The 22,739-nt window shown below is 47.5% G+C and overlaps 9 protein-coding genes across 9 annotated transcripts; 6 read left to right on the forward strand and 3 right to left on the reverse strand.

Annotated features, from left to right (window-relative positions):
• Positions 1-3,652: 3,652 nt before the first annotated feature.
• On the reverse strand, positions 3,653-5,282 carry BU24DRAFT_386407 (Mob1/phocein; the record flags this gene model as incomplete). Its single annotated transcript, XM_033524920.1, has 3 exons — positions 4,979-5,282; positions 4,057-4,918; positions 3,653-3,948 (listed from the first exon to the last, which is right to left on the reverse strand). The coding sequence occupies exons 1-3, from the start codon at positions 5,192-5,194 to the stop codon at positions 3,653-3,655; spliced, it is 1,374 nt and encodes a 457-aa protein (XP_033387823.1). The 5' UTR covers positions 5,195-5,282.
• Positions 5,283-5,706: 424 nt separating this feature from the next.
• Positions 5,707-7,136, forward strand: BU24DRAFT_447980 (cobW-domain-containing protein). Its single transcript, XM_033530854.1, has 3 exons — positions 5,707-6,058; positions 6,107-6,720; positions 6,781-7,136. Exons 1-3 carry the CDS (start codon positions 5,773-5,775, stop codon positions 7,105-7,107), a joined length of 1,227 nt encoding a protein of 408 aa, XP_033387824.1. The 5' UTR covers positions 5,707-5,772; the 3' UTR covers positions 7,108-7,136.
• On the reverse strand, positions 7,078-9,296 carry BU24DRAFT_439604 (MFS general substrate transporter). The gene is made up of 4 exons (XM_033530318.1): positions 8,935-9,296; positions 8,240-8,884; positions 8,039-8,187; positions 7,078-7,991 (listed from the first exon to the last, which is right to left on the reverse strand). The coding sequence occupies exons 1-4, from the start codon at positions 9,091-9,093 to the stop codon at positions 7,190-7,192; spliced, it is 1,755 nt and encodes a 584-aa protein (XP_033387825.1). The 5' UTR covers positions 9,094-9,296; the 3' UTR covers positions 7,078-7,189.
• Positions 9,297-10,579: 1,283 nt separating this feature from the next.
• On the forward strand, positions 10,580-11,267 carry BU24DRAFT_419104 (uncharacterized protein). Its single transcript, XM_033527134.1, has 2 exons — positions 10,580-10,682; positions 10,791-11,267. The coding sequence occupies exons 1-2, from the start codon at positions 10,621-10,623 to the stop codon at positions 11,122-11,124; spliced, it is 396 nt and encodes a 131-aa protein (XP_033387826.1). The 5' UTR covers positions 10,580-10,620; the 3' UTR covers positions 11,125-11,267.
• Positions 11,268-11,726: 459 nt separating this feature from the next.
• Positions 11,727-14,148, forward strand: BU24DRAFT_419105 (uncharacterized protein). The gene is made up of 8 exons (XM_033527135.1): positions 11,727-11,810; positions 11,866-11,889; positions 11,946-12,058; positions 12,114-12,484; positions 12,528-12,823; positions 12,899-13,333; positions 13,382-13,617; positions 13,674-14,148. The coding sequence occupies exons 1-8, from the start codon at positions 11,742-11,744 to the stop codon at positions 14,098-14,100; spliced, it is 1,971 nt and encodes a 656-aa protein (XP_033387827.1). The 5' UTR covers positions 11,727-11,741; the 3' UTR covers positions 14,101-14,148.
• A 325-nt stretch (positions 14,149-14,473) lies between these two features.
• On the forward strand, positions 14,474-15,491 carry BU24DRAFT_439608 (cofilin, actophorin). The gene is made up of 5 exons (XM_033530319.1): positions 14,474-14,637; positions 14,756-14,766; positions 14,845-15,105; positions 15,175-15,223; positions 15,275-15,491. Exons 1-5 carry the CDS (start codon positions 14,632-14,634, stop codon positions 15,407-15,409), a joined length of 462 nt encoding a protein of 153 aa, XP_033387828.1. The 5' UTR covers positions 14,474-14,631; the 3' UTR covers positions 15,410-15,491.
• An 886-nt stretch (positions 15,492-16,377) lies between these two features.
• Positions 16,378-17,948, forward strand: BU24DRAFT_365004 (uncharacterized protein). The gene has a single exon (XM_033524260.1). It carries the CDS (start codon positions 16,394-16,396, stop codon positions 17,771-17,773), a length of 1,380 nt encoding a protein of 459 aa, XP_033387829.1. The 5' UTR covers positions 16,378-16,393; the 3' UTR covers positions 17,774-17,948.
• A 287-nt stretch (positions 17,949-18,235) lies between these two features.
• On the forward strand, positions 18,236-19,213 carry BU24DRAFT_406159 (NAD(P)-binding protein; the record flags this gene model as incomplete). The annotated part of the gene is made up of 3 exons (XM_033525749.1): positions 18,236-18,548; positions 18,616-19,058; positions 19,106-19,213. 3 exons carry the CDS (start codon positions 18,236-18,238, stop codon positions 19,211-19,213), a joined length of 864 nt encoding a protein of 287 aa, XP_033387830.1.
• An 874-nt stretch (positions 19,214-20,087) lies between these two features.
• BU24DRAFT_386428 (uncharacterized protein) lies at positions 20,088-22,735 on the reverse strand (the record flags this gene model as incomplete). Its single annotated transcript, XM_033524921.1, has 7 exons — positions 22,484-22,735; positions 22,391-22,414; positions 22,210-22,325; positions 21,697-22,145; positions 21,344-21,636; positions 20,811-21,263; positions 20,088-20,768 (listed from the first exon to the last, which is right to left on the reverse strand). The coding sequence occupies exons 1-7, from the start codon at positions 22,604-22,606 to the stop codon at positions 20,088-20,090; spliced, it is 2,139 nt and encodes a 712-aa protein (XP_033387831.1). The 5' UTR covers positions 22,607-22,735.
• Positions 22,736-22,739: the final 4 nt, after the last annotated feature.

Raw genomic sequence — 22,739 nt, forward strand, 5'->3', positions numbered from 1 at the left:
TAATGGCATTACTTAGGTACACTTGTATAGGTGTCCTCCTGTCTGATGTCGTAGCTACAAACATGCACTAGCAGACCACCACCACTTCATGCATAAACATCACCGTCCTCATACAATTGCACTGTACCTACCAGCAGGCAGCATTTCCGCTAGATCCCGAAATCTCAAAGCCTACGCTTTCCGCTCCTGATCATTGCTCTGCATGCATCGCCTTATCCCATCCCCGACTGGCTCGTCAAATCGTGACCAGTACAGCCCTGCACCACCACTAACTCCCACAACAGGATCTCCGCTATAGCCGCGACAGGAGAGAGGGGTAACATAGGGTAAAGAAGCAGCCATCTGGAACCTGCCTGGCTGCATGTCCCTACACGCCTACATAATGTAATGTGCATAGATACATGCCTACCTACACCATAGCACGCGCAGGACGGTACATGACCTGCACCACCTCGCATCATCTACACCATACTTCATACACAAACCCTGGCTTTGCTGCCTGTCCTCTCTGCACCCGTCACCCGTCGCCCGCAGCCGTGGGTAAAAGACGTTCCGCCTCTCACCGAGTCGGTCCCAGCATTCACTGGCGGGATGGCTGGATGGCTGTCCTGATCCCTGAGAGGGGGGGTTGAGTAGAGTGGTTGGCCCGATGACAATACCAACCGGTGGCTTATACCGACGCATAAACAAAGGCAAATAATATTCAAAAGCATTTGGTCGTGTTCACCAACCATCTAGCTACCTCTGTGCCTATAACCAGGGAAACGTTCACACGTACGGGTGAGACAATCTGAGTATGGAGGTTTGCATGTCCTCCGGGAAGCAAACACTTTCTAGGTAGACTGATACAACACCTAGAATACTGATCGGTCAAGGTACCAACCCATCCACCGTCAGCAAGGAACCAGAGTAGGGCAGCCAAGCGAGCGAATACAACAGCACAGAACGAAAGAAAGATACTTTTGACCATGGCCAGTCGGATACGGGAGCAGTCAGTGCTGCAGTAAAATAATGCGATGCGAATCCGACGGTCTAGTCCTACCCGTCCGAGCGCATATCTGCTCACACGCCTCTCTTCGACATAACTTTTACTGTACGTGTTTGTATCGACAACTAGGCCTGCAGCAAGCAACAACCTCCTCTTGATCATAGCCAGCCTGTGTCGCCCATGCCATGCTGGGCCATGCCATGCACCTGCATTACCTGTAGCACACACCAGGCGCAAAGTGTGGAGAAGCGTGGGGGCAGAAGGGGTCGGGCATTCTTGAGATTCGACGCGCAATTGAGATATTGTGTTCGTGTAAACGTGGCGCGTGGGGGTGATGGTTTATCCCAAGTAAGGTTATACATTCCATCTCACACTACCTACTTCGTACTTCCCATAGGTACATATATTCGTGCTAATACATAGCAGACACTCAGCAAGCAATTGGTTGGCCCGGCATACGGCCCATTGTCCCCGGCCCCGTGATGCTCACTTTACACATACATACTCCTAACTACATTGAAGGTGCATATCATTTCTTTTCTTTCTCACACGAATCAGAGTGGAGAAGTAACGCATACCAAGCCAAGGAGCATATTGGGAAATGAAAGTTGGCCATCCGCTTCCTAGATAGATGAGGCGAAGAGGCACAGAGGATACTGACAATGATACAGTTTCTCGAAACAAATAAGGAACCCATCATTGTAGCACAATCAACTAGCCATAGAACGCCACTCAGGAGAATTAAACGCCTCGCACGTGCTCTGCTATGCTCTTCCATCACAAGCTGGGGCAAGCCCATTCCCACATCTTGCTCGCCCCTGGGGAATAACAAAAGAAGCAAAAGCAATCAAGATCCACGAAGCAGGCACATGCAGCATACGCAACTCCCTCCGGTAGTCTCGTTTGTAATGAAACGTCTCCAGCCCGTTGTCGCAATTCCAATCCTAGAGTTCAGCCACGGCTGATTCCCACATGCCGAAAGTCGCACAAGATCGTTGACCGTGTGCGCTCGGACTGAAGTAAGCCGAGTCATGTCTACATCCACATACCTACATCTCCTTCCAACCCTGAATGGAAAGCTAGTTGTCATATTATACCCCAAGCTAGAAGTCCGACTAAAGCTATGCTCTGGCGAGCCGTACCTTGCGGACCGTACCTTACCTTACATGACCTCAGTTTACCCTAAGCCTTGGGCACGAGACATCTCTTGTAGAATATGCGGTCGTGTAGTACAATATGCGCGTGTTCCTCTTGCCACTTCGAATGGCATTGTATTGATATAGTACGATTAGGAAGTTTAGACAACCTCAACGGGGATCCTCAGGACTTCAAATCCCACAATAGAGACACAGATTCCACACTCCCTTCATCTTTCATTTAAGGATAAAGAAAGAAATCAACATAATGGGTAATATATGGTCAGATAGGCTAACTGTCGGTGGTCGGAGTGCGCGTACAGTACCAATTCAACGATCAAATCAACCCTTCTCCGATATCTCCTCACATATGTTGCATTGCATACTCCGTGCATGCTCCCTCTCTCCTTCGCGTTTATTATAACACGCTGTTCGTCATGGTGGGTGCTAAATAGATGGCCTTCCCCTTCTCTTGCATTGGAGGCGGGAGGCCCCAAGGAAGATACGGTGGATTTTGATGGTTTACCATCGTTTTATGGGTTAGGCATTTATCTAGATTTCCGTGGAGATGATATTCGATTTCACCAATTTGCACCATTGTTTCCTCACTGCATCGAGTCAAGTCACATCTATGCGTGGTCACTGTGGTGTGACAGAAAAAGAAACGAAGGAAAAATGCAGTGGGAAAAAGCAATATGGCGGGAATAAGTCGAAATTTTTCAAATCCAGCAACGAAGGAACAGCTCACGTGTCCAACGTTTGTACCTTCCAACCTTGGAAAGGAAGCATCCCATCCCATCGCCAGGTTGAAGAGATCCAAGTAAACATCTATCTCGGGGATTCTCTCGTGTCACAGTGTAGATATCGATCTTGCAATTGACGATTCCAGACTTCTCGTGCGATATCTACACGCAAAGTAGGGAAAATATCGATGTTACGTTACTGATATCCCCTCGCCACCACAAACTTATTTGCTTTGCTTTCCGGCTCGCTCACACGCGACGCCTCGCCCCCCATACGAATCCAACATCCCACGTTTTACCCCATCCATTCGACTTTCTCCAGAGATACCTAGGCACGGAGATCACAGGCAAGGCGATCTCTAGTGTGAAGAGACTTTTTAGTGTAGGAGGCGGATTTGGGGGTGAGGCTTCTAACCCATGCTGCTCTGCCGCAAGCGCGTGCCACGAGCATGCATGCCTCGCAGAGCAGACTGAACAAGCAATCTGCTACACGTTGTTCCTTTGGACCATTAAATTTTGCATTATTGGATATCTTCCTTTGCATAACTCGGAGGGGAGGTTCTACTGCCTGCAACAACTTGGTCGAGAGATGATGCTCTCTACAGTCCTTACGTTTCTTTTCTGGTTGGAATATGTACTGTATGTACATGTACATACGTGTGAGCGCAGCAGATTCGACTAATCCCTCTTTCCCCCAAAACGCCCGCTACCAGCCAGAGAACATTACAGATGAGTGCATTAATAGGAACCTAGCACCCTAGCACCCTGAATTCATCTCTCCTGCTCTACTCTTCAGATTTCGGTTTGGTAGCAGACTCTTCTTGCGCCTCACTAGTCTTATCTGAGGTCGATGTTGCTTCGTCCTTCTCCGATGTCTCCGTTGCAGGGGCGGGGGCGGCTGCTGGTGTCTCTCCTTCCTCTTCCGATGAGTCTGTCTCCGCTTCCGCTTGCTCTTCATTCCCAGTTTCTTTCTTCTCGAGCTCGGGAGATTGCTCCTCGGCCGAGGAATCGTCTTCTTCCTTCAGCTCGCTAGGCGCTGGGGCGTCTTCCTTCGGCTCATTTGCGCTTTGCTTTTTTATGCCTTCGGCGGCTTGAGTGGCGGCGCTTGAGTCGTCTGCACTCTTGTCGCCATCTTCGTCGGGCTTCGGCTCCTCAGCTACGGTATCGTCAGCATCCGCGGTCTCGGTACTCTGTGCCGCGTCGGCTGCGCTCTTCTTGTCCAGTGAATCGTCCTCCTCTTCATTCTCTTCTACGACAGTCGAAACGGCTGTAGCCCCAACAGATGGTGAGTGGCGGTGCCGTTTTGTAGTACCGGCCGTCGATAGTGTATGGTCTCCGACTTCGATTACAGAGGAATTCCCCATGTCTTCCGGACCTGGGCCTGACGGCTCCCGCTTCAATATCAAGGGCGTTGGTGCGTTGGATGTCGGTTCAACAGAGTCCCCTTCTGCCTCCGGGGGAATTGTGTAGTTGTCCTCCGGGATCAGTCCATAGACATCGCAGACCGTCTTGAACAAAATGTATAGCCCAGTCCGTCCTTCTACCTTCCAGAATACGTCCCGGTGCTGGAACCATGCGTGGGCGAAGATCCTGTACACGCGCCTGAATATGTTCGTTAATTGTCGTATTTGTTGGTGCTGCGTCGTCTGGTCGTTTCCGAGTGCCAGTCGCGAAGGAAACGTCTTGGGCGAAGTAAGAGTGTTGGCTGCCCAGTCCAACGTATGGCAACAGTAGTCGATTGCGCAGCACGATTTCGGCGGATCGTGCACGGCACATAGATATTGCCATTCCGATGCGCGCATCTCGGGGCAGGTCTGAGCCGAGCATGGTGGATTGTCGGAGAAGAGAGCGATTATGATGGAATTCACCTTCTGCGTGAGGAATCGGCAGAGCTCGTACAGCCAGAGTGTCTTGTCCACATTTTCTGGCGGTTGTGCCAGCTTGTGTGCCATTTCTCGATCCACTGCTATCGTAGCATTTGCGCCAATGGGGTGTGTGAGGAAATTATGTAGGGCTTTGAGGTGCTCTGTCAATTGGAAGGCCGAATCTATCTAGTCGTCCGTCAGTCCTAGTAGCATACAACACAGTCTACCATCTTTGTCTGCTCTTACTTCTGAGAGTTCCACTAATGGGGGCCCTTCGGTCATATCGTCCGCCTTTGTACCAGGCCGTATCCGTCTACCAGCTGCATGATCCAAGTTTGCGAATGATTTTTGTTGGTCGTGTGTTGCTGCGATGGGCGACTTGGGTCCAAGCTGATCTTCTGCGATGGGAGGGGGACTTGGAAGGCGAGGTGAGCTCGCCGGAGATACGGCAGACGCAGCCATCGTCGTCTATTGAAACCCGAGGCTGATTCGAAGGAGTGTGGTAGTTCGATATTTATGCTCGTCCGCGTAGCGCTTTGTTGATGTTGTGGTTGCTGATGTGCACACAAACACTTTGACTGGAGCTTGATGCAGGGCAGGCTGTCGTCTCAATACGCTAGTCCCAATCCGGGAACATAGCTTTCCCACTTCACCACGACCTGATTAAAACGTGATTCTGTCCTGAATACATCGATTTGCTTTGGAAACAGTTGAACGTAGCAAAAGGTACGCTAAACAACCCGCACAAGATACATGATGCGACTATGCCTTACACCCTAACGACTTTCGGCGCATCGTGGGAACACCGGTCTTCGGAATCGGTGTTGTCAATGAATCCGTTCTAGCTTTTATCATCAAGCGTTTTAACTTCCCAGACCCCGCAAGAATTTTATATAGATTGATATATTCTATTCTATTGTTATCAGGGACCAATTAAGAATCGATACCTACACTCACTAAATCTTTATTGTATAGTCAAATATCTGCCGATCTTTCTCTACATTTTTCATCAATTTCGGAGATCTGATTAGACTGGTCTAATGTCTGTCGAGCCTTCAGACGATGAGGCGCCAGCTCTCATACAGCCAGAAGACAAAGCTAAAGTAGCTATGGAGGTATCCGAGGAAGTTCCCCAACTGCAATCCGTCAACGATGACGATGCTGTACCCGACCTTGTTGCCGCCCCCAGCGACAAACCTACCAGTAAAGTACCAATAACCATAGTGACTGGGTATTTGGGTGCGGGAAAGACCACTTTGCTCAACTACATTCTGACCGAGCAACATGGAAAGAAGATCGCTGTCATTCTAAATGAGTTTGGAGACTGTGAGACAAATCACACTTCATTCGTATGCGTTGATTGACATCTAGTAGCTATTGACATCGAAAAGCAACTGACAGTATCCGATGCCAACGCAACGGATGCGAGACCCGTTGACTTTGTACCTTTAGCAAATGGATGTATCTGCTGCTCGGTCAAGGATGTCGGTGTTGCCGCCATCGAAAACCTGATGGAACAGAGCGGCAATTTCGATTATATTCTACTCGAGACAACTGGACTTGCGGACCCTGGCAACATAGCGCCTCTGTTCTGGCTCGATGATGGCCTGGGAAGCAGCATTTTCTTAGACGGGATCGTCACACTAGTCGATGCGAAGAACGTTCTCAAAAGCCTTGATGAAGGCTTCGGGGATGAACAAAAAGAGGACGAAAAACATGACCATCACGGTCCACTCTTAACAACAGCTCACTTGCAAATTAGCCATGCCGATGTCATTTTGATCAACAAAGCAGACCTTGTCTCTGCAGAGGAACTCGACAAAGTGGTAAACCGGATACGGTCGATCAATGGACTAGCGAAGATAGAGACCACAACGAGAAGCCAGGTCTCGCAGCTTGAAGGCTTGCTACTTGATCTTCATGCTTACGATGCGGTTTCGGATAAGGACTTACAATTTGCAAGCAAAGGGCACAGCCACCTCGACCCGGTACGTACCTCTGTGACACTTCTTATATTTCTGAATTAGCGGCTGAAGGATTTCACCTAGTCCATTTCAACAACGACCATTCATTTTCCAGCTATATCAGAGTCACAAGTAGCGCAATTTGACGAATATCTTCGCACTATTCTATGGGAAGAACAGCTCCCCGGTAGTTTTGCCTACGATCCTTTCGAGATACACCGGTTGAAGGGTCGTGTACCTGTACACGGGGGGAAACCCTTGTTAATCCAGGGCGTTAGGAACATGTACGAAACGACGGAAGGCAAACAGAATGATGGCGATGAGGAAGAGGCAAAACTTGTTCTTATTGGCAAGGGGGTAGGCCAACCAGCTTTCCGGGAGAGTCTTATCGCTATACTTCAAGCATCTTGAGCTTCACCAGTTAATGGAAACTGTTCAACATCTCGACTAAATTCTCCGTGACCTTCTTTGTGCGCTTCTTAATGGCAATCAATCATACCTCGCCTTCTTTCTTCTCGGTCTCGAGCTGCACAGCTTGAGCATTACTCTTGTTGCTCTTCTCCACTGATCGCGTGCTCAGTGCACTCAGGATGGCAACAACACCAAAAGCAATAGCAACAAGATACACAACCTTGAAAGCACCGACGTAAGAAATCTTTATCGCTTGCCTTGCCGCCTGGACAGTCTCTGGGTTAATGCCCGCAACCTTCGCATACGACGCTGGGGTGTTCAAAGCCGTGGCCTTGAGCAAATCTGGGAACGAGCCGCTGAATCCGGTATTTGCTACCATGCGCTTCAATACTCCAGGAATGCTGTTAGCATATCGAGAGGTGTAAATAGAGACGTAGATGCTCGTAGCAACAGCACCACCAATCAACCTGAACGTCGAGATCAAGCCTACTGCGACACCAATGTCTGACTGGTCTTCCAAACCCAAACTGACCATACCGAAACTGAGCGGGCTAGGCGGCAAATTACACGCAGCCACGGTGACAACAGTCGCAATTGCCTGAGCTTTGTCGTTGATACCGATGCTCGCCATTGATCCAATGAGCGCTGTCTGCGCAATGATGAAGAACGTGAGTTGGAGACGTTCGTGGCCGATCCAGGGCATGACGCACATGCAATACCAGCCGGCGATGATGGTTCCGAAGGAAACCATGTTGGCGTATACGCCACGAATGATGGTGTCGTCTGCCGGAACAAAAAGCAGAGCGGATTGACGGGGCCATAGGACGTTCATGCTATAGTAAAGCATACCAGCGACGAAGCATACCACAAGAAGAGAGGTGAACCTAAGTTGCTTAGCTTATATCACCTGAAAGTAAAGGTCTTGACTCACTCGCGCCATTTCTTGAACAGCTTGGGGGGCAAGATTGGATACTTCAAATTCCCATATACTTCCCAAAATCCAAGGCCGACAAAACATACAAAAGCAACCACGATCGGAGCGATGACGTGAGCGCTTGCCCACGGATACGAAACACCTCCCTTTACGACATTAGCATAGGACATGTCGGGTTGATCATAGAAGATTACTAACCCAATTCAATCCGAGAAGTAGCAGGAGACAACCTCCCGTAAACAGCCATAATCCGAAATGATCCATCTCCTTAATCAACTGCCATTTTGTCTTCTGGTCGTCAACGTGCTTGGTCTCAAAGGTTGGTGGGTTATAGAAGAAAAACAGCATGATTGCGGTCGCTGCCTCCCAAGCGAAGCAAAACCAATAGCATGCTCTCCAGCCGATCGGACTATATTTGATGAAGGCGTATGAAATGAGCGGACCAAAGCTGCTAACATGGTTCGCGAAGACCATAGCGCCCAAAGTAGCAAAGCGGTATCGGTTAGGGACCAACTCCTGTGCGCACGCAAAACACATCTCTTGAAAACCGCCACCGAAACCGAAAAGGACACCTGCGACGATCATTTGATTGATTGATTGGCCTGTGGCACCAACGAGGGCCCCGATGGTTGCTGCCGTTGCACCGGTGAGGAGAAACCAACGACGCCCGAAGATGTCGGCGAGACGACCTCCAACTGTGACAATGACTGCGGCACCCAAGTTCCAGGTTACAGTGATCCAAGGATACTTTGGGTCGGGTCCAAGATCGGCATTGATATACGCCAGGACAGCAGCAGGCATAATCAATGTGAAGAGATACGACTCGTACATCATGATCAAGGACTGGGAAAATTTTAGTGGTAGGGATGGTCCAGGGGAAAACGTTCACTTACAAGAAGGGCCATTTTGGTCTTGAAAGTTATCTTTGGGCTGGAGATAGTCGAGCCATCTTCATCTCGCTGGCTTGCCTTTGCATAGCTATCTAGGTCTTGTGTGTTATTGACAGGCTTGACCTCCTGTACACTCTCCTTTCCGGCTGGAGCTGACGCCATATTTGCAGTGGAGCACGCAGAATACAGTCTCAATGACAATGACTATGCACAACCGCCAGGTGAAAAGATAGCAAGGTAGGATACCGAAGGGTTGGTTGACTGTCGATCAGTTATAAGTCCGATCAAATTGTCGGACCTCAAGCTGCTTTGGCCACCGTATATCTCCGCTGCCGTTGGCAACCGAACGCTCAGTAAACCTAGGTTCGGTCTGACATGATGCCATTCTAATATTTTCAGGTCAAAAACGAAATAATTCAATCGTATCGTGATAAGCACGTCGTCAGCTTATCCTAGTTAGGCAGGTAAGACAATGCGGTACGAACTCAATTTTTTTCGCCTGAGTAAGTTATTGCTGCGATGGGTCGTATTAAAGTCTAGATCCATAATAACAACATTGTAATTAGGTGATTCCATAACAAAGATATGGCCATGATGCTGCTTAATTTGCAGTCAAAGTGTTTTGTCGTAGCTATGTTGCCTATAGGTACCTAGGTAGGTAGTAAATGACAGCGCGGGAAGGTATTAGACCCCGCATTCCAATTCAATTGGTAGTTCTAAACAGTTCGGTGGCGCTGGACAATGCCACCAACATCCGAGAAAATTCATTAGCGTGAGAGGACCAACGATCATCAACCACGGCTTGTCAATAACGAAGCGAAGTGAGTTGTCAGGACAATTCCAGTTCAGAGCAAGATTTCGTTCGTAATGTAGGTGCTGAGGTATAATAATGGGGTTCATAATTCCGCTTCGACACACCACAGTTCATTGCTTTCCAGATGACAGTTCTTACAATTTGCCAAAGAGCACGTTTTCGGAGAAACAACAAACCCAACACAACATTAGAGAAATGGCCACATAGCACGGAGTAGAGGTCAATACAGTCTGAGTTCCATTAATGTCATTGTCCATAAAGCAAAAGCCCAGTCGTCTACTTGCCATAACGCACAGTTGTTATCGAGTGAAGTCTAACACAATTGAATGCCTAGGTACACAGTATCTGAGTAGATCCAGGTCTTCTGATTTGCCTCTCCCCCTCTGCATTTTAGGTTGATTATCACCTGAACTCAAAATGCATTAATTGGCTCAAATCTACACAGTAATGTTGCACAAGCCGAAACTTGAAAGCAAAGAAAAACATAGCCTAACCCTCTTTCGGCTTAGTAACCCCCCCCCCCCCTATAAGCCCAACTTGCAGCATAGCAGCTTTGTGTTATACACACTCATCTCTTTAGCATACACAAAGCACTCTACCGTCTCGATTTTTATTGCTAAAACATGGCCACCTCTATTTTCCAGCGTAAACGGGATCTTCTCTACCTGGTCTTCTTTGTAACGCATCTTCCAGTTATGCTTGGTATGTTGCATGGCCTATCTCTATAGCCTAATCCTGAAAAATCAATCGACAACGTCCCAAGATGAACGCTACCAAGACCATCATAGTTTAGTTTATAGCCTTGAGTTGCTAATACGGTTGCCATAGCTTTTGATCTGACAGGTTACTATCCGGTCTCCGTTAAACCCGCATGGATGACCGATATTCGAACGTGGTACGTAGCCACGCATGGCGATCGATTTTTCTACAATCCACCGTAAGTCTGTCTTCTTTCGTTCTGCATACTCCTAGGCTCGATGTTATCACCATATCAATCTTACATGACAACTACACAAAGGTGCAACTGTAATTGACAACTTGCTAGTGCCTGGTTCGGGTTATACACAGCCCTCGAACTTGTTTTCCATCTTCCCTTTACTCTATGGGTCATTCCTGCGCTGGTTCGCAATGATCCGCGCCTTCCATTGGGTCTTCTAGTTTTTGCTTTGGAAACGTCTATCACGACCATCACATGTCTTGCCGAGATGCTTTCGTGGGAAGAATTGTCTGCGGCGCAGCGGGGCCTACAAGGGCTCGGCGGGATGTATGGAGGTTATCTGGCGTTGGGAGTCTTTATGGCTGTCGATGCCTATGCTCGGCTTGATCAGATACTGTCGAAGCAGAAGAAGATCGAGCCGATCACTAAGAAGCAGCTTTGAGGTGACCCGAAATGTGATGCTGGGTGGAAGACGGGAGGGTTTCACATGTTTTCAATGCTTGCTGCGAACAAGGAGTTTGTCTTTTATTCGTAGCATCGGAACACCTTACAAGTATCGTCTGCTACCGGGTATTGCCAGACATGTATTATCTAATGGACAAGTGAACATTGATAACAGGATAGAGGGTTAAATTATATTTGTCGAGTACCTTTGATATACATAGTACAATCAGTGGTTTATCATCGACTCCTAATTATGGTGTATAATTCTGGTCGAAACCGTTGTCCTAAAGCTTGTCTTATTATCTTGGTCTCGGACTGTGCAGTTGAGAGGCTCGGAATGAAGTGGTTCTTTGAGGTCATGATGGAAGGCTGTGGTGGATAATGAATTTAACAAATAGCATCGGACTTGACCGCCAAATGAGAGATGTCTTAGCAAGGGATTTGCGACGTAACAGTACCATACTAGGCAAAGAGCTAAAATGGTGGCTCGTTTCTATGGGTAAAGGGTCCACTCGGGGCGCCGGGGCGACGCGCATGCGGCATCCGCGGGCCCGGACTCGTGATATGCCTTCCTCCTCCTTCCTGGTGCTGTACACTGCAATAACATCAAGCGAAATGTCGACAATTGGCAGCGGAGAGACGGTTCATTCAAGGCGGCAGCGGCTTTCAGGGATACCACGCGCGGTATGCTTCGCCATCCATCCGGCTTGCTCTTTTTCTATTACTGACAATCTTGGAGTGCGAAGCGTGTAGAGTGCGCAAAGTATAGGTGCCTGTATCAATTATATTAGTGACGCGCATAATGATCATTTGCTCCAGATTCGTTGCGATCGCACTACACCATGTTCCAACTGCCTAACATCTGGGATCATATGTCAAGGTTCTAGCCCACCATCCGACAATCGCTCCAAGTCAAATAAGGTCGCTCTGCTGCAAGTTCACACGATCCACTCATAACATTCCATATCTTGACTCATAATGTGTCAGGGAGGAGCGAATAGAGGTTCTCGAGAGCCGCCTTCGCACCGTCGAAAAGACCCTCACGGACCGAAGCACTCCATGTGCATCTAGCACAATCGAGCATGAGCGTGCAACTACCTTTCCGAGTGGCGCCACTAATCTCTATGAGGGAGATTCTGCATTCACTAATGAGTTGCTCCAGGTTAGCCAAGTAGCTCAGAAGACGGCCCATGGGGCGCCTGGTCTAGAGGCATCGTTCGGTGATATCCGAGCTCTGCTTGAGTCCTCGAGCAAGCTTGAGAACCACAAATTTTCTCGCAGTCCGGCGTTACGGTCTGCACCTTCCTTGATACCTTTACCGTTTGCAGTTGTGGCTGCAATCCTACGTCGGATCAAAGGTATGTGCTGTCGATATTCATTCGTCAAAGCTAACCGGTGCAGAACGCACCCCAATATTTTGCTATGGATATTTCCTCACCGACATATCACATATTGAACAGCTTTGTCAGAAGATCTACAGTTTCACGGATTCTGTAACGCTTAGTCATGTCACAAGCGTGCTTGGGATTCTTTATTTCATTTTGAAAGAACTCGTGGCTACCTCAGATCAGCTTTGTGAGGAGCATAGCCTTGATATTCACTTGAAAAATTGCGAGCAGAGCTTGAAGTCTAATATCGAGACATATGAACTCTTGGCTGTGCCCAGTTTCGAGAGTATCCTTGCCCTTGCTTTTGGGGTGAGTAAACATTCCAATCTAAGCCAACCAAGGATGTCAGACTAACTGATCTGTTTGCCTCATTCCCACGATCAGGCTCTCAAAGCACAGGAAGACGCAGAGGCCTTTATTTCATGTACCCTCATATCTGGAGCCGTCAATCAATGCCTTACTTTAGGGTACCATCGTGAAAAAACATACGGGAACTGGCGCGATGGCAATGCTGAGAATGCACGTCGGCTTTTCTGGTCAATTTACATCTCTGATAAAACATTGTCATTGCTACTAGGACGTTCTTCTTACTTGCAGGACCTTGATATCGACGCACTGTACCCAAATATTTCCACGAATCCGCTTCGCAGGCCTTGGGACGAGAACTTCGTAATGGCAATTCGCATAGCCCGTGCTCAAGGCCAGATCTACGATCGACTGTATTCACCTGCCTCTCTGAAAGCACCTATAGAACAGCGAACACAATCTTTAAATGAGTTGGTGGATATTATGTCATGCTGGCGCAATGAGCAAACTAAGGTATTTACCTAACTCTTTAGACATTGGATGCTCGGCTGATGACTTCAGATTGATCCGAGCAGAGCAGCATATTCTGAAATATGGGCTATCTCTAGGCATCACTGGGATGTCATCTATTATTCAACCCTAACAACTCTTTTACGGGCATCAAAAACCCCTAGAGTTGGAACAGAACTTACGGCTCAATGTTTCTACTCTGCGCGCCTTAACTTAGAAAGTCACATGTCTTGCTTTGCTACTTGGGACAAATGTGGTACCTTGTCGGGCAAGGATTATGCAAACTGGTTCGTACATACTACCCTGTATACCTTTAATGATTGTAATAAAGGTTTCCCACTAGGGTGCTACACTACTCGTCTTTCACGAGTTTTGTCGTCATCTTTCTCCACGCCATTTCGGCTGCCAGAATGGAAGACGTACAGCTTCTCGATGACGTAGTAGAGACACTGAACAATGTCCAGCATACATCTAAGCTCTCGGAAAGACTCTATAAAATATGTGCTATTCTCGCGGGACTTTCCAGAGCGCTAATAGGTTTGGGAAATGCTACTATTGGAACATACGATTCAAATGAGGACACGCTACATTTCTCAGAAAACGCCAGTCAGTCACCTGCATTCCTACCAGAAACTCTACAAGACTCGTTATCGGTAGATATGACTGAGTTTTTGGATGACTGGGAGGCCAACGACTTAGGCGTTGTTTTAGCAAATTGGGCGAATGGAGACTCAACTACGCTGGATATGCACTGGGATAGCCGGTGTTGATAATTTATGATATGTAGATAGATCAAATCAACCCTAGTGATGAAAAAAGTTATTCCATACTGCTTGCCGTCATTAGTGATGTCACCCGTGTTCCAGATTGTAATGGGAAGGTCGTATCTACGTCCTCCACAATGAGCTTACTGTAGTGCTTTTTGAGAACTCTTCCGCAAAGTCATATAGAGTATCAAACTCCTCGATGACATGAGTCGAAGGCCCCACTTAATGTTTCCTTGCTGCAGTGTCGTTGCCTATTTTTGTTGTGGCAACACTCTCGGGCTATCGGTGCCGCGGGCCCAGTACGTCTACTTCCTATTAGCGCTCACGAGTAAGCCCATAAAAGAGTGAAATCATTCTTGCAACTCTGGTGCTCGTGGTCAAATAGCTTTCTTGATTTCCTACCTGCAACAGCATATCCCTTACTACGTTGCTCACTGGATTATCAGTCCAGTCTCAGAAGCAACAGTCTATCCCACTCGAGTCGTACATACGAGCCGCATCATTCCGATCCTTACGTTCCCTGGAGTCATAATCATGTCAGTATGTTACTTTCAAGTCTTCTTTGTTCCTTTTATCTTTGTTATGTCCGTATGTAACTGTCAAGCCGTTTTTATTCCCTTGATTTCAAATCACTCTGCTAATAAGCATATTATTATAGATTCCTTCTGGGTTCGTCTACCCTTCATCATTTCACCCTTAAGTAGTGTAGATGTTCCATCCGTACTTACAATTCCGTTACATCCCCAGTATTCGCATTTCAGACGAATGCATCGCTGCAGTCCATGCTCTTCATTCCCCGAAAAGATGCCCCAACAAGCTACGCTTCGTGATCTTTAAAGTGGACGACGACCAACAAAGCGTTGTGGTGGAGGCTTCATCCTCTGAGCCCGACTACGAAACTTTTCGGCAGATGCTTTGTGATGCTAGTGACCATAAAACGACATCACTCGCTCCGCCGCGATATGCTGTCTACGATGTGGACTATGACCTTGGCCAAGAAGGAAAGAGGCAAGTGAAGAATCAGCATTACGAAAATGTGATGAATGAAACGTACATCATGCTGAAAGGCACTTTTAGAACAAAATCAATTTTCATTTCCTGGATCCCTGTACACACACCGTTGAAGGTACGATCATTTATTCGAAGATTATGAACTGTGCTTAACGTTATTACGTAGCTTTGCATGGTTTACGCGAGTACCCGGGAGTACCTACGGAAAGCCCTTAATATCGAGGTTTCAATCCATGCTGATAGTATTGATGAGCTCGAATGGGAGAGTATCTTGGAAAAGGTCAGCAGTGGGAGAGCGTAGAAGCTTAGAATTTGAATTTGGTCCATGTGGTGCAATGACCTCGTACTTGGCCGTTTTTATGATACTATGGAGTGATCTGGGTGGACCTGAGGACGATAGCGGATGTGGTTCTGTTATTTGCTTAGGTATGTAAGAGATATTAGTTAGATCTAAATGGTCGCATTGCCCAAGGATCTTAGATGAAGGATGAAGAAGCAAACAAAAAGCCCGAGCATTATGACTTGAAGCTGGATTGCACATTACATTTGAAACATTGGCATACAAGAATCAAGGAAGGCACATGCAGACTTATGGGAGGCCTCTATAAACTCTCTTGTTCGAAAGCAGTACTACATCAATGATATGCTATAATCTTTTCTCTCTTTTCTCTGTTTAATCGCCTACTAAACATTCGCTCCTTGCTTCTCTGTCTCACATCCATGAAGATTAATCAGTAGATCATCCAGTATCAGCACATATGAAAGAACAGAAATGAGAACTTGTATGCATGGAGAGAAATGTGTACCCATAAGTGTATCTCTCCCAACAATGCTTCATAATGAGCACCCAGCAGGCGTGGAATACCATCCGTGGCTCAAGGCTGGAAAAAGCTCATGCACGGACTGTAAGGAAAGTCTTTGTCTGGAGCAACCCTCGGGATAACTCTGGGAATAGCTTGCAGTACTATGCTCTTACATTAAGCTCATTGTAAAGGCAAGCAATACGACCAGAGGGCACTGTGGCCATTAGACATCCTCTGGCTGGATTTGACAACAAGCATCTAGATGGAAAGCTTGAAGCTTAATCCGTGTATATTCTTAGACTCTAACGGTAACATACTGGGCTAGGTATAGGTGTGTAGGTTCATCTGATTGTTATGGAATCCACTACTCGGCACACCGGATTCCGCGAGCCCGCAGGACCGACACTGCTCACCACTATAAATGACTTACCACAACACCGCACTCGGACTATCCACAGTCTGGTCATATCCTTCAAATCTCAATGGCAATGGAAAATACCGAGACAATCGAGCGGCTTAGTCCGTTTGATTTGCTTATGCCTAGGACCTATGTTAGCGCAGTCTTTGCCTTCCAGACAATCGAGCCGATGATGTCCATTTCGAAAAGACTCCAGCATGGTCTGGATAGTCTCTCGCAGCAGCTACCCTGGCTATGCGGTCTTGTTCTCCCGACCACCGCTACACGAGAGTCACGGGCTAAAATCACGACAGCCGGCCTCGAGATCCGATGGAATGCAAATGTTTCCATACCCACGATCATCGAAAAAGGCACAATAGAAGCATCATATCACAAGCTGGCTGCGGACGGAATGCCTCCTTCTGCTATTCCTGCAGACGTATGGCCGATGCCTAGCATAATTGACGATACCCTTTTTGAATCAGGAGCGCCTGTTTTTGGCGCATCCCTGTTTCAGTTTGCAGACAGTCAAGGGGTGGGGTTATGCGTCTCTCTACATCACAACGTGGTTGATGCAACCGGATTCGCAGAAGTCATAAGACTCTGGGCTCGACATATTGCAGGATTCACAATGCACCAATCTGATCCTGCCCTAAGTAGAGTCGACCGACTCTCTCAGGCACTATCTTTTTATTCTACTAGGACCTCCGTCGAATTGACCGACGATCTCATTGCTTCACATCCGGAACACTCCCGAACGGCCCCAACACTACCAGCAGAGTTCGCGCCGTGCACCACAAAGTTATTCAAGATCCCAATGATTCGCATCAATGCGATCAAGCAACAATTGGGTAATTTCATGCCCACGCTACCTACTACGAACACGCTCATATGTGCGCTCATCTGGTCCTCAATCACTCGGGCCCGTATGCGGCGTTCCTCGGTGGCTGCAGAACAATGTAGCCAGCTAGTAATGGCCGTAAACGGACGACGACATATCAGCACTGAGCTATCATCCCCCGACAATCCTTACTTTGGAAATGTTGTAGTTTTTTCACTAGCCAAGCATCCCATCCATGACTTGAGCAAGTCTGGAGACATGGAGCAACTGGCTGGAATCTGCAATACTATAGCCAGATCTCAATCGCCTACTCGACTCAATACTCGTTACATTGCCGAAGTTTACAATCTTGTGGGCGGCCTGAGCGACTATCGAACCCTTTTCCCAGGTTGGGATCTGTTCAATTCGCGCGATCTTACTATCACAAGCTGGGCTGATCTTGACTTGTATGCAACAGATTTCGGTGCCACGCTTGGAAGGCCTGAGTTTATCAGGGTGCCTTATGTTGAAGCAGATGGCGTTGGTATTATTCTACCAAGGAAAAGAACAGCACGGGAAGAACTTGAAGTTCTCATCATGTTACGCAGTGAGGACATGGAGTGTCTAGACTTCTTTGATGGATAGAATGGAATAAGGATCTATAGTCACATAGGTATGCAACTTCTAGATTGAAGCATCTCAACTCTATTCAAGCTACAAATCGTATAAGAATGACGGCTTCTCAATGTGCTGACGGTGCTTGCGGAAAACATTATTAGCATGCCAGCTGTGCAGTACTAGTTCAATTTTTCAATTTTACACCTTAGCATTATATTTCAACACTTAAAGAGTGACAGCCATTTGCTTTCCACAAGGGAGAAAATGAACGCGAAGAGAGCTGTCGTCTTGGGTTTCTCGCGTCTCCTTTTCCCGCGCTCTGACAAATCTTATACCCAATCTCGCTCTTTCGGCTTTACACTCTAGTACTTGACCAACGGGGGGCGGAGCCTTGGCGTTCCACGGTCCGAAGTCACTAGTCTATATATTGAGGGTGGTAACTGGGGTAACTAGTGAACCCAAAACCTATTTCTATAGAAGGAATCTGGAATGCCGCGATACCTCATAACAGGCGCAACAGGCCAGCAAGGAGGGGGGGTTGTGGAAGCCCTACTCCACGAATCAGGCCACGCAGATATCGAAATTCGAGCCATAACACGCAATCTATCATCAAATAGTGCGAAAGACCTTCAAAATCGGGGCATCGAGGTTGTCAAGGCAGATCTCGGCGACGGCAAATCTCTTGAGGCTGCACTGCGAGGGTGCGAGGCCGCATACTTGGTTACTGATTTTCGAGGGCCGGGGGGAGTAGAGGAAGAGAAGGAGCAGGGAAGAACATTTGTGGATGCTGCAGTGCGAGCTGGTAGGTTCGAGAATCATATCTCTCTCTTGGATCTCGGCGAAAGTAAAGAACTGATGCAACATTGTAGGCGTCAAGCATATTGTGTTCTCCTCTGTATCAGGCTCAGAAGATGAGAGAGTCGAACACTTTCATTCCAAATATCATATCGAGAAGTACATACAGGCATCAGGGCTTAAATGGGCTGTGATTAGACCAGTAGGTTTTATGGATCTGATCCCACCACCTGGTATTGGGCGGGCCTTCTTCCTGGCAGCGATGAAAGCAGCATTTGGAGACGTGAAACAGAAGTGGATTGCGTGTGAAGACATCGGGAAGGGGGCTGCAAAGGCTTTGATGCAGCCGAACCACTTTAATGGGAAGACCTACGAGATCGTGGGAGACGTGGCAACGGTGAATGAAGTAAAGAGCGCCTTGGAAAGAGCAGACAATGGTCGCACGGAATGGAATGTCTGGCTGCCCAAATATCTGGTTATGTTGTTCTCCCCTTATCATTATAGGCAAATGTTCCAAGTAAGTTGTAGACTGGCTGACTGTTGCATGTTCCTGACAAGAGACAGTGGCTTGCGCTGGGTGTTCAGCCCGGAGAGGTACAGAGGACGAAAGAGCTAATTCCTGACGTTATGAATGTCGAATCATGGGCAAGAAAGAAGACTAAGCAAGAGTAAACTATATGGTTAGATATGCAAATTGTTGGATCTCTCTGTTTTGAAATATTTCTACCTGAAGTTCGAAAAGTATCATTTACATCTTTTGGTAATCAAACTAATTACTACTCAGGGTTTGATAGCCCCATCCGTAAGTGTGAAGAACTTCTTACCTAAGGAACACTAACACTATGAATCATTAAGAAGAGGCATTTTTATAGCAATAAAGGTAAAGGGTTCAATAGCATTATTTACGTAATAGTCACAGTACACAGCCTAGTAAAGTTCATCCCGAAAAGGTAAGCATAAAGTCAAGGTTGCTTCTATAGACTATAACTAATGCTGTACATAGATTAAATTACTAACTGTTCTTATGTTCCTCAAGGAAGTACGTTTGAGAACTCTATGGAGTGAAGCAAACGTCTGATGTTCCTTCCTGCGCTGTAACCCTACTGGATAATGGTTGCTACCGTTGCATCATTTCACTAGAAAACCAAACGTCCATCTGGGTCCTATTTGCTTGCAATACGATTTGCAGGGGATTCTACAGTCCCTCGACCGATTCCTGAAGAGCGCGACTAGAAGATAGCACTACCGCCTACGAAAATGTCGCTTTTGAGCGTGAGGTATGAGGAGGTCTAGAAGGTGTGTGTGTATTGGTCGCGCTTGGAAGTAGTGGGCCATTCGTTGGTATTATTAAGGAGGATGGTTGTCCTTTGCAACCATGGCCCTACTAAGAATAGGCTATGTTTTGCCAATAGGAAGCCTTTCTTTTGACTGCTGAGTGATAGAAAACTACAAGTGAATTGTCTAGATTGCAATGGCTTTTTCTCTTACTCAATGTAACAATCCTTCGCTTCTTCTATATCTACTCTTCCTTATCTCCGAATGAATGTTACGTTTCGCCGAAGGAGTCAAGAAATTGGCCGGTATCTTGAATCCAGTATCCCATTTGTGTACCAAGGGGGTCAAGTGCCATTCCCCCAAAGTCGATCCATGGCTGGCTATCCGAGACAGGAGACAAGGTCGATAGATCGAGGACCTCATTGAACGACCCATTGCGACCAGTTCTTGAAGGAACTCGAGTCGGCGTGGACTCGGGCTGCCACTGGCCTCGGGCCTCGTTATAAACCACAGCCACAGTGTAAAGTGCTCGAAAGATCTGAAGTTGCTTTGCACATGAGGTGTACGCCGGCTTGTGTGAGAGAGACTCCAGAGCGTCTACAAGCGCTTTCAAGCTCTCTAGGTCATTCAGATTGCCGGTCTCAATAACACTGAAGAACATTATGTTGAAAGGCAGAAAAGGGAAGAGAATTAGTCCACCGTTGGCCCATAGCTCAAACAAAGCAGAATCATTATGATAGTTGGTGAGTAGTGCAATGCACGAAGCGTGCTCGCGAAGGCTTATACGAGCAGCATCTGTACACTCAGCAGAGGGTAATTTTGATGAGTGGTTTAGTGTGACGCGGTAGATGACCGTTAGAACTAAATAGTCGGTTGCTCTGGTGGCATGTTGAGCGAAATCAACCGGCATAGTATCCCTGATCGTACCACGCGGGTCTTCATGCCACCGTGCCTGGGCGACCCTGTTAGCAAATGCCGACGCGAATGATCAAACTCGGCATACCATATGCTCTTCCCTCGAAGCGATAAGGGCACGCCACTGTGCTGCGATGTCTTGACCGCGAATAATTCGATGTGCTTCAGGCAACTCCAGTGCGCTCGGGCTAAATAAATCGTCGTATACACGACCAAAAATTCTCGACATTTCGACGCCATCTGTTAGACTTTGTCTACTTGAGATGAGGCCTTGTACTGGGGGATAAGCCTCTGGTTTGGGTATCGTGATATGTTGGTCACAAATTGCCGAAGGACGGGCGAGCCTGAGCGCCATGCTTCTCTCAAGGCAATATATCGACCAGAATAAACAGAATCGTCGATTCCGTTCTTCAGAAGCAAGCGCTGATGCTGAGGAAGCCATGTGCAGCCCCAGTGCTTTGGCGAGCATGACCGCTTTGTTAACGAAAGTCCAGCAAGCATATACTTTGCCTTTGTGGAAACAAAATAAAGCCTGTAACCACGGTCAGATAATTATGCGTCTATCTCATTTGCCGGAGAGGTGATGTGGTATGCAAATAAGTTGTTTCTTACCGCTAGATTCATAGCCAGCGCGGCGTCGGCCGTGGTCGGTAACCAGAAATTCAACGTCGACAAGATCACCTCAAGGCTGCTCTGACATACTCTTGCTTGACTTTCGATGTCATTTTTGGCCTCATGCGATGCCCATCTTGCGCATTCAACGAACAACCAATATAGACCGGAAAGGGATATGATGAGCTCGACATCAGTGACGGGTCCAGGAGAACAAACTTTGATGAGAATTAGGGTGAAATCGCCAAATGACTTCGTCTCTCCCAGCCATGGGACGGTTATGACATTGCGGTCTGAGCCATTCGCAAATCAGTTAATTATAGGCCGAGGGAATCATTTGATCATGAACACACCTTGCACCATTCTCAAGCAGGCCATGGCTTTCTCTATAGGTGGTATCGATAAATCTCTAAAGGTCTTGCCAGGCGGCAGTGTCCTTGCAAACGGTGGACCCTCATCGGGGCCAGTGCCGCGCCGGCCTTGCGAGTCTAGGACGGTTTGCAAAGTCTGACGAGACAACCGGATCTCAGCAGTGGCCTGCGAATGATCTCCAGTGATCTGATGATCTAGAGCTGTCTCAAGCAACTTGGCCACCTGAAGTGCATTTACGAAAAGAGACGTATCGATACCCTCATGATAAGTGACAGATGACTGAGTTGGTCGAAATTGCTTTTCAACTTCATATAATTCAATGTTTTTGCCACTAAGCTGAGGCAACCTTCCATCGGGTGGGGTGTCGAGTCGCTTCATGAGGTGAACTAAGTCGTCAATCTTTTGTGTGATGTGCTCAATCCTTCTTTCACTAGGGGTCGTCAAACGTCAGAAATAATCCTAATCTCGAACTAGAACAACGGCCAGCCACATACTACAAGCTCGATATTAACACCCTCTGTCGCCTCGCTCGTTCTTGCGGCTCTGGGAACGAACACCTGGATGACACTCGGAGGCATTGATTACAAGGCTTATGGCGGTCGCATTTAATCTGGAAGCAAACATTTCAGCGCTACAACATAATCAATCGTGTTCGCTTTGGCTCAAGATACTGACTTTACGTCTGCGGCATCGATCGCACTGGTGGTTCAAATTAGCTCACTGATTACTACTTATTACAGACAGATACCTTTCGCAGCTCTAACGTACAGCGACTTTCGAAACATGTGGACCCCCGGAATCATGTGTAGCATCATTATCTTCATCGCTGCAGATTTCCTCATTATCGCGAAGCACGTCCTCATGGCCTGGCTTTACCGACTGTGAAGACATGCTGGCGACAGTGGTCAACTACGCACGGTACAATCGAAGCCTCCAAAGCTGAAGTGATATACTCCGTACGCCAATGTGCCAGTCAGTGACGACTTATTGATGCAATGTTAGAAGGCCAGTGATCCTGAATGAT

This window comes from Aaosphaeria arxii (genome assembly GCF_010015735.1).
Source record: "Aaosphaeria arxii CBS 175.79 unplaced genomic scaffold BU24scaffold_2, whole genome shotgun sequence".
NCBI classification, from domain to species: Eukaryota; Fungi; Ascomycota; class Dothideomycetes; order Pleosporales; genus Aaosphaeria; species Aaosphaeria arxii.

What these genes read in the sequence shown, in the direction of transcription:
- BU24DRAFT_365004 (XM_033524260.1), top strand. Translation starts at nt 16,394, where the DNA reads ATGGCAATGGAAAATACCGAGACAATCGAGCGGCTTAGTCCGTTTGAT.
- BU24DRAFT_447980 (XM_033530854.1), top strand. Translation starts at nt 5,773, where the DNA reads ATGTCTGTCGAGCCTTCAGACGATGAGGCGCCAGCTCTCATACAGCCA. An exon ending in TCTAAATGAGTTTGGAGACT is followed by an intron (nt 6,059 to 6,106) that starts GTGAGACAAATC and finishes GACATCTAGTAG; the next exon opens with CTATTGACATCGAAAAGCAA. An exon ending in GGCACAGCCACCTCGACCCG is followed by an intron (nt 6,721 to 6,780) that starts GTACGTACCTCT and finishes GATTTCACCTAG; the next exon opens with TCCATTTCAACAACGACCAT.
- BU24DRAFT_419105 (XM_033527135.1), top strand. Translation starts at nt 11,742, where the DNA reads ATGTCGACAATTGGCAGCGGAGAGACGGTTCATTCAAGGCGGCAGCGG. An exon ending in AAGCGTGTAGAGTGCGCAAA is followed by an intron (nt 11,890 to 11,945) that starts GTATAGGTGCCT and finishes CATTTGCTCCAG; the next exon opens with ATTCGTTGCGATCGCACTAC. An exon ending in AATCCTACGTCGGATCAAAG is followed by an intron (nt 12,485 to 12,527) that starts GTATGTGCTGTC and finishes TAACCGGTGCAG; the next exon opens with AACGCACCCCAATATTTTGC.
- BU24DRAFT_439608 (XM_033530319.1), top strand. An exon ending in CTTGGCCAAGAAGGAAAGAG is followed by an intron (nt 15,106 to 15,174) that starts GCAAGTGAAGAA and finishes AGGCACTTTTAG; the next exon opens with AACAAAATCAATTTTCATTT. An exon ending in CTGTACACACACCGTTGAAG is followed by an intron (nt 15,224 to 15,274) that starts GTACGATCATTT and finishes GTTATTACGTAG; the next exon opens with CTTTGCATGGTTTACGCGAG.
- BU24DRAFT_439604 (XM_033530318.1), bottom strand. Translation starts at nt 9,093, where the DNA reads ATGGCGTCAGCTCCAGCCGGAAAGGAGAGTGTACAGGAGGTCAAGCCT. An exon ending in TACTTCTCGGATTGAATTGG is followed by an intron (nt 8,188 to 8,239) that starts GTTAGTAATCTT and finishes AATGTCGTAAAG; the next exon opens with GGAGGTGTTTCGTATCCGTG. An exon ending in CTGTTCAAGAAATGGCGCGA is followed by an intron (nt 7,992 to 8,038) that starts GTGAGTCAAGAC and finishes TAAGCAACTTAG; the next exon opens with GTTCACCTCTCTTCTTGTGG.
- BU24DRAFT_419104 (XM_033527134.1), top strand. Translation starts at nt 10,621, where the DNA reads ATGACCGATATTCGAACGTGGTACGTAGCCACGCATGGCGATCGATTT. An exon ending in CGATTTTTCTACAATCCACC is followed by an intron (nt 10,683 to 10,790) that starts GTAAGTCTGTCT and finishes ACAACTTGCTAG; the next exon opens with TGCCTGGTTCGGGTTATACA.